The sequence below is a fragment of the Limulus polyphemus genome, unplaced genomic scaffold (assembly GCF_000517525.1).
Source record: "Limulus polyphemus unplaced genomic scaffold, Limulus_polyphemus-2.1.2 Scaffold10726, whole genome shotgun sequence".
In the NCBI taxonomy this organism is placed as follows: domain Eukaryota; kingdom Metazoa; phylum Arthropoda; class Merostomata; order Xiphosura; family Limulidae; genus Limulus; species Limulus polyphemus.
Genome location: NW_013676336.1, coordinates 1 through 7,820, shown reverse-complemented (window position 1 = coordinate 7,820; position 7,820 = coordinate 1). Strand labels below are relative to the sequence as shown.

At 31.2% G+C, this 7,820-nt stretch overlaps 1 protein-coding gene across 1 annotated transcript in view; it reads right to left on the bottom strand.

The window, feature by feature from the left end:
- LOC106476495 (dynein heavy chain, cytoplasmic-like) overlaps positions 1-7,208 on the bottom strand; it is a 16,753-nt gene extending 9,545 nt beyond the window's left edge. The window contains exons 1-9 of the mRNA XM_022380350.1: positions 7,129-7,208; positions 6,200-6,346; positions 5,465-5,554; positions 4,741-4,801; positions 3,399-3,486; positions 3,052-3,217; positions 2,182-2,316; positions 1,778-1,872; positions 1,091-1,265 (exon numbers count right to left, since the gene is read on the bottom strand). Of these exons, the coding sequence (XP_022236058.1) occupies positions 1,091-1,265; positions 1,778-1,872; positions 2,182-2,316; positions 3,052-3,162 (516 nt within the window). The 5' untranslated portion in view covers positions 3,163-3,217; positions 3,399-3,486; positions 4,741-4,801; ... (1 more) ...; positions 6,200-6,346; positions 7,129-7,208. The remainder of the gene's footprint in view (positions 1-1,090; positions 1,266-1,777; positions 1,873-2,181; positions 2,317-3,051; positions 3,218-3,398; positions 3,487-4,740; positions 4,802-5,464; positions 5,555-6,199; positions 6,347-7,128) is intronic.
- Positions 7,209-7,820: the final 612 nt, after the last annotated feature.

Genomic DNA, 7,820 nt, shown 5'->3' with positions numbered 1-7,820 from the left:
AAGGTTCAAATTAAGCAAATTTTGAGGTCAAAATCAATATGTTAATAATTGGTTTAATACATTAAATGGCAATTAGTTGTACTTTTTAAACAACTTTGAAGATGAAAAACTTTCAAATACAACTACAAGATTTCTTCTGTACTACTAATGACCTTTTCCTATTTTTTCTCTGTTTGTAGCTTGTATATTTTTACACGTGTGGAGACTGTAAGGCCTCTTATATTGGCAAATCAAACACCATCTACTAGTTAGAGCCAATGAACATATGGGAGTTTCCATGAAAACACACAAAAAAAATTGAGTAACCCCTGTGCTTCCTCTATACACCAATGTAGTGAAGAAATAGGGCATAAACTTATCAAATTTCAAAACCCTTTGCAAGGCCAACTCTGATCTGGAATTAAAGAAACCCTCCACATTAAACAACTTTCACCAACACTGAATAACATGTAATCTTCTTTTAAATTGCACATTTTTTTAATATGTACAGTATTTTTTTATTTGTTACTTCTTCACTTTCTACGTGTTTTAGTTTTGATTAAATTATCTTTAATGTATTTTAGTTATTTACTAAAGAATGATGCATGTATTTTGCTTCAGATATTGAAAATGGAATCTGTAGAATTCCAAAATCTGTGTTTTATTTTGTTTGTTTGTTTTTTGAATTTCGCGCAAAGCTACACGAGGGCTATCTGCGCTAGCCGTCCCCAATTTAGCAGTGTAAGACTAGAGGGAAGGTAGCTAGTCATCACCACCCACCGCCAACTCTTGGGCTACTCTTTTACCAACGAATAGTGGGATTGCCGTCACATTATAACGCCCCCAGTAGCCATCTTAACTTCAAATTTTATATGACAGAACCAATCTTTAACCAACATTTCTGTGTATTTACTACTGGTATTATTGAAGTTTAGCACTATTGGTCGATACAGTAAGTGATTAAAATCACAGTTATTGTTTCTTAACCCTTTTCCTCTATAGCTGGAACATATATTTCACAGTGCACTGAATGGGTTAAAGATTCTTTGTAAACACGAGAAAAGTCTATAAACAATGAACTTTACTAATGCTGTGACCAATGAACACTTACGACAACAGCATCTATCTTCTTCTGTAGGTTTCTGAAGGCTGGGAGTCTAGAGAGAGCTGTGGCTCCTTCTAATTGGTCTAAACTTAATCCAGGTACATGAATCGTGGGTTGTCCAGGTAAGATTCCTTCTTTTCCTCGTAGGAAATGGTTAAATTCATGTTCAAAGTTTGGCTCACTGAAAATTAGAGAGATATTATAAAACAACACGAAGTACATAATATTAGCTAACTGTACGTGTATGAGAAAATATTCCAAACCATAAACCTCTGGCTAATTTCTTAGATATGACAATTTTGAAAAACAAATCAAAAAGGTATTTTGGAAAATAAGCCAAAAACTAAAACAGATTAATTTTTTAAATTTGGTTTAAAATTTAAGAAATTCATGAACCTATTATTACATTAGTGTCTGCACTAATATGATAAATGTTTAATTAATAATCAACTGTCATAATATACATATAAACTGCTAAAGGTCTCAAATAAAAATTACACACTTCTGTCCTACTTCATTTCACCACAAACAAAAGACCAAAGATATGTAGATATTAATCAATAAACACATGTTCATGTAATACACCACAGTGCTACTTAATCTAACACAAAACTACTTTAAAAAGTTTGTATCACTACAATACAAAGTCTATGTTGAAACTACATACATCTATTAATAACAAACTTGTGTTACCTAGAAACTCCTCTCAAATGTATTTTACTCAGCAACAAAGCAAACACAAGACGATCTTGATGGAGCATTCCTTTTGTTACTCGATTGTACACAGTCTGTTAAGAACACAGAGATATTCTTAAAGCGAATCTTTATTTAATTTATACATTTATAAGTGAGATAATTCAATGACAATAAGAAACATTAAACTCCTTATTTACTTTAAGTTTCACTTGTACCTTTACCACAACTTATTCCTGTACGAGTTCTACAGGAAATGAACATCAACAAGAAGTCTCATTTCTTTTCTCTTTAAAAAAAATTAAAAATAAAAAGTTACACCACACATATAAAGTTAAAACAGTATATTAAGTGATAAATACGTTAGATGTTTACACATTCAAGAAGAGAATATTTAAAATTACCTGATAGAAATCTGTTGTGACTATGGACAGTCTAGTGCTAGAATCTGTTACACCAGTCAGACCTGGATTGTTGGTCAAGACATCATTATAAATGTCCAGAAAGAAATGCAGGGAGTACTGATATAGGAAGTGGACCTAAAAAAAAAGAGAATGGAATGAATATGGATACAAGGAGTGAACCTATCGATGGAATGAATTTGTCTGCAAGCCACAAAAGTTTTAAAATGTTGAAACACAGGAAAAAAAAGGGTCAATGATTTCTATATTAACATAGGAAGAAATAACTCAAAAATCTGTGGAAAGACCAACAAAACAAAACTAACAAAAATAATATTTGACAGCAATAGTAAACAAATAAAATAAAACCAAACTCTATGTAATCTATCTTTGTAGATTTTGTTTCTCTATTACATTTTGTGCAAAGCTACTCAAAAGCTATCTCTAATTTAAGTGATAGACTAGAAGGAAGGCAGCTTATCAACACCATCCACTGCCAACTCTTGGGCTACTCTTTACTAACAAATAGAGGGAATGACCATCAAATTATAATGCCCCCATGGCTGAGAGGGGGAGCATGTCTAGTGATGGTATTTGAACCCACAAGTTACAGATTGAGAGTTGAGCTCCCTAACTGTATGGCCATGCAAGTCCATATTTTTGTAGAAACCAAAGTGTCTTACTGTTTAGCTCTAGATTATTAGAATGTTATTCATTACTTCTTGGTTATTATGAAACAAATATTGTTGAAACTCTTTAATTAACTGAACTCAGTTTCAAAATTGAAATAAAACCATGTATTTTGAATGTATATAACCAAAGAAGCAAGTAATAAAAAAAATAGTTTGATATATATACTAAATATGAAGATACCTGGTGTAGGCCTTCCAGAGTAAAGTAAATACTACTACAGGCTTGGGACAAAGGCATATACTGCTGTGACACAGTTTCTACTTCAGTCATAACTTGGTCGGTCTCTTCCATCTTCCTTGATATCTCTGCTGCCTCGTGCTTCAGTTTTTCCAACGTGCTGATTACACTATTAGCAGAAATTTTCCCATTTATATGAAATATCAATAGAAATTTACTAATGCCGCTTCATTTTCTAACATTCGTTTAACAACTAAAATTTGCATTAGATCACAACGAGAAATGGATATCATGTGATTTTGTTATAATCTTGCTTTTCTGATCATAGAAAACATTTTAATGATTCTTACCTGTCATCATCCAAGATCCGCCCCTTGGCATCGTTCAGTGCTTGTAACAGACTCTTCTCTAATTGCCTTAGACGCACATTGAACTCTCCTACAGAGGATTGCAACAAGTATTTAACAATAAAACTTTTTTCCACCACTATCTGAGCTATATAACATTCTCTAGTTGCCTTAGACACACATTGAAGTCTCCTACAGAGGATTGTAATAAGTATTTAACAATAAAACTTTTTTCCCCACTATCTGAGCTATATAACATTCTCTAGTTGCCTTAGACGCACATTGAACTTCTGTAGGAGAGTTCAGTGTGCATCTAAGGCAACTAGAGAATGTTATATAGCTCAGATAGTGGTGGAAAAAAGTTTTATTGTTAAATACTTGTTGCAATCTTCTGTAGGAGAGTTCAATGTGCGTCTAAGGCAACTAAAGAATGTTATATAGCTCAGATAGTGGGGAAAAAAGTTTTATTGTTAAATACTTGTTGCAATCCTCTGTAGGAGACTTGAAAGATAAAACTTTTTTCCCCTACTATCTAAACTATATTTCAGTAAGTTATTTCCCAGGATTGAGAACACTATTAAAAAATTTAAGATGTGCACATGTATATTTATTACTCAAAATAAAATAATTCACAATTACAGAACAGTTAAAATCCCATTAATCCATTTTATGAAATCTAATCATCATTACGTTTTTTAAGGATCATCTCTGTAATGTGGCCTCATTAGATCAATGAAAATTACTATAATGTTGCCTAATCAGATCAATGAATATTTAAAAGAAATACCTTACTTTTATTTACATGGCCCACCTATAAAAATAAAATTTCTTATCTTTATCTGCTTCTATAGTAATTGGTGCCAATTATCATCTATTAATGAGCTAAAACAATTAATCAATATTGTGGCCAATTAGGCTAATTACAATTCACTGCTGATTAGTTAGCACATTAAACTTTTTTTAAAATCTTTCTGTACACACTAATTTCTGTAATATAACAGCTACTTTGAAAAATAATCAATTCTAATCATTCAATGATATTATTTCAGTGAAATCGAGCCAGACAACTTCCAATTTTCTTTTTAAGTGTGTAAAACCTTATGTTCAAATTAAATGAATTATAATCAAATTAATTCCTTAGACTATGATCCTAAAATAAACTCAATGCTGTTTATTAAACTTGCCACACTAAATTTACTTATACAATATTACAATATACTGATATTGTATTTTTATTTTATTTCATTAATGGAGCAATAACTTATTGGGGGTAGAAAATGTAGCTGTATAACACTATAATTAAATCCAATAAAATTTGTATTCCCAACAAAAAAAGGAAACAAACCTTGAAGTTTTAGCAAGTCAGACCTCTTCTCATCAATGTCAGGTCGTTCAGCTTTAAGAACCTGAAATTAACAGAAATTAAACTTAACGTAGAAACGATGGCACCTACCAAGTTAATTTCAATACAAGCATACAACTCCATGTTCAAAGAAGTAGGAAGCATGCTGTGGGAAATTATTAACACGATCATCGAGAAACACATAGCTGTTGTTGAATTAAAGTAAACAAATCTGTACTGTTCTGCTAAAATTTTGGTTCAATTAAATTTAAAACTATTAGGCTCTAACATGTGTTTATTAAAAGCACTGCAAAAGCTTTTTTTTTATAAAAAAAATCATGACCTGCAAAATTAGACAGCAATTATATCAGTTAATTTCACTATAAAAAAATAGTAATTTATATATTTGTTGTTTTTTCACGTACCTCTGTTTTGATAGTATTCTATTAGACTAACAGAAATACGATGCAGCATGTCGAAAGTATCAAAGAAGTATGAAACAGGCCAAACAGGAGCTTTATCGCATTCAGTGTTAATACATTTTGTTAATACAGTTTCTAGACAACCTGGATATATTTAAAATCTGCAATGTATACATACTGTCCAAAATATTTTATACGAAAACTATTTCTCTAAAGTATTTTCACTATTTACATCTGCTAATTTATTTTATTTCTATGTTTCTCAACTGCCACCTGTACTGAGCTTATATAATAAAAAGGCTTACTTGGTTCAAACACTGACTCTGCAAACTACTGCGAGTAACAGTAAAGTTAACAAACGTCACTCTGGAACATATGTCTGGTGGAAACTCAACCTGTAGAAGAAAAGAAAAAAAACAACTCCAATTTCACGGATACAGTTCTGTCAGTTTTATTTCTTAAGATACAAGTAATTGACAAGAGATGCATAAATTGATTTATTACTTAATATTCAATGTATTTTAGAATTTTACAAAAGAGAAAAATAATATCCAAAATAAAATATCTATATGCAAACCTGTGTACAACCAATACAATAAACTAAAATTCTAGTCATAATATTGTTTTATGATAAAATCTAAAAAACAGGATTATTTTTAAAGTAAAAAATAGTCCAGATTTCTCAGAGTGTATATATATTCAAAACTATGCATTTTTGATTAATTTTGTTTCAAGTTGGCCTACGAATATAAAAACAAAAAAAGTATAAAATAATTTAACTTTGATATGCTGAGTTTAAATTATTTGACAAACGAAAAATAAAAACTACCTAATGCACTGGCACTGATTTACAAATCTAGGTATTTTATAAATGTTATACAGAAGTTTTTTTCAGTTATCTTGTGAACAAAAGATCAAATAAATGTTGTTGTAAATAAAACCCTCTACCTGTCAACTGTTTGTGAAGCTCAAAAAGTTCATAATTTAATAGCACCAAAATCAAGAAATAATACTAAAAAATTCGAATTCTGATTACTTACTGTTGGGTCTCTGGTAGAAAGGAAAATACAGAAAGATGGAGACAAATCAATGTCCTGGTCACCCAAAGTTATCAGCACACGACCTCCAGTCTTCCTGACCTCTCGGTTCAGTACAGGATTTAAGATGGGATCATAGCTCTCTACGTCCTATTTAAATTTATATAAAATATTTACTGTTGGAAAGTGAAATTTCTTTATGAATGTCCATTTTTGTTTTCAAATAAAGATGTGTTTCAGCAGGTTCAACTGACCAGTTATATTTTATATTGTTACTATTTTTAAAAGTGCATAAAATGAAGCCATTTTTTATTAACTTTGTTGTTTTGAAAAAAAGCTAACATACAAAAGCACTGGTTAGTTTAACACCTATTACATACACTAGATGGTAGCATATGGAAGCCTAGAGCAGTAGGGTGCAAACTTCTTATGACACCTTTTCTTTCTAAGCATGTGTTTTTGTTTACCCCCACAGACCCACACCCCCGATACTGTACATGTTATTTCCCCATGTTAATTGTTGTTACTATATTACATAATAGTAATAATATTTGTACAGTAGTTTCAAACATTTTTTTATTTCTAACGTTGTACTTTTAGATGCAACTTGTATGCTCCCATAGTCATAGTTGCGTGTCCCCCATGGCTCTCCATATCCCCCACACACAGTTTATGCACCATAGGCATACATGTCTTGTGCCTTAAATGTTGTATGTGATTATGTCTCACTGCTAGAGACAAAATGTTGTACAGATATAAATCTATTATTCCACAAATAGCTGTTTAAAAACTTCATACTGTTCGTAAGTTAAGGACGTATCTCTTAAAAAACAAGCGTAACTTCAGAAACTATGATACTGAATTTTAGAATGAAAATACATCAACACAAACTATAGAAAATAATCTAATGACAACTGTAATAAGATGCTTACTTGAACAAGAAGTGGATTTCCAAACCGCAGAGCACTTTCAAGGTTCTTACGGAAAGAGTCATCTAGAAAACTGTAAAACCACAGAAAAAAAAATTGTTGTTGCATTATTCCACCTACTTGTGTTCAACTAACATTGTATTAACTCTGTTGTTGCATTATTCCACCTACTTGTGTTCAACTAACATTGTATTAACTCTGTTGTTGCATTATTCCACCTGCTTGTGTTCAACTAACATTGTATTAACTCTGTTGTTGCATTATTCCACCTACTTGTGTTAACTAACATTGTATTAACTCTGCTGTTGCATTATCTCATCTGCTTGTGATCAACTAACATTGTATTAACTCTGTTGTTGCATTATTCCACATACTTGTGATCAACTAACATTGTATTAACTCTATATTTGGCACAAATATTATATAATAGACCTTAAAAGTAGTCAGTATACAGGTAATGTTTTGATACAGTTACAGTTTTAACTGTTCAAATGGTCTGTTTTTATTGGATTATTCCCTTGAATGCAACTATCACTTCTTGCTTCTGTGAGAGTTAATACAATGTTAGCTGAACACAAGTACATGGAATAATGCAACAACAGAGTTAATACAATCTTCGTTGAACACAAGTACATGGAATAATGCAACAACAGAGTTAATACAATCTTCGTTGAACACAAGTAGGTGGAATAATG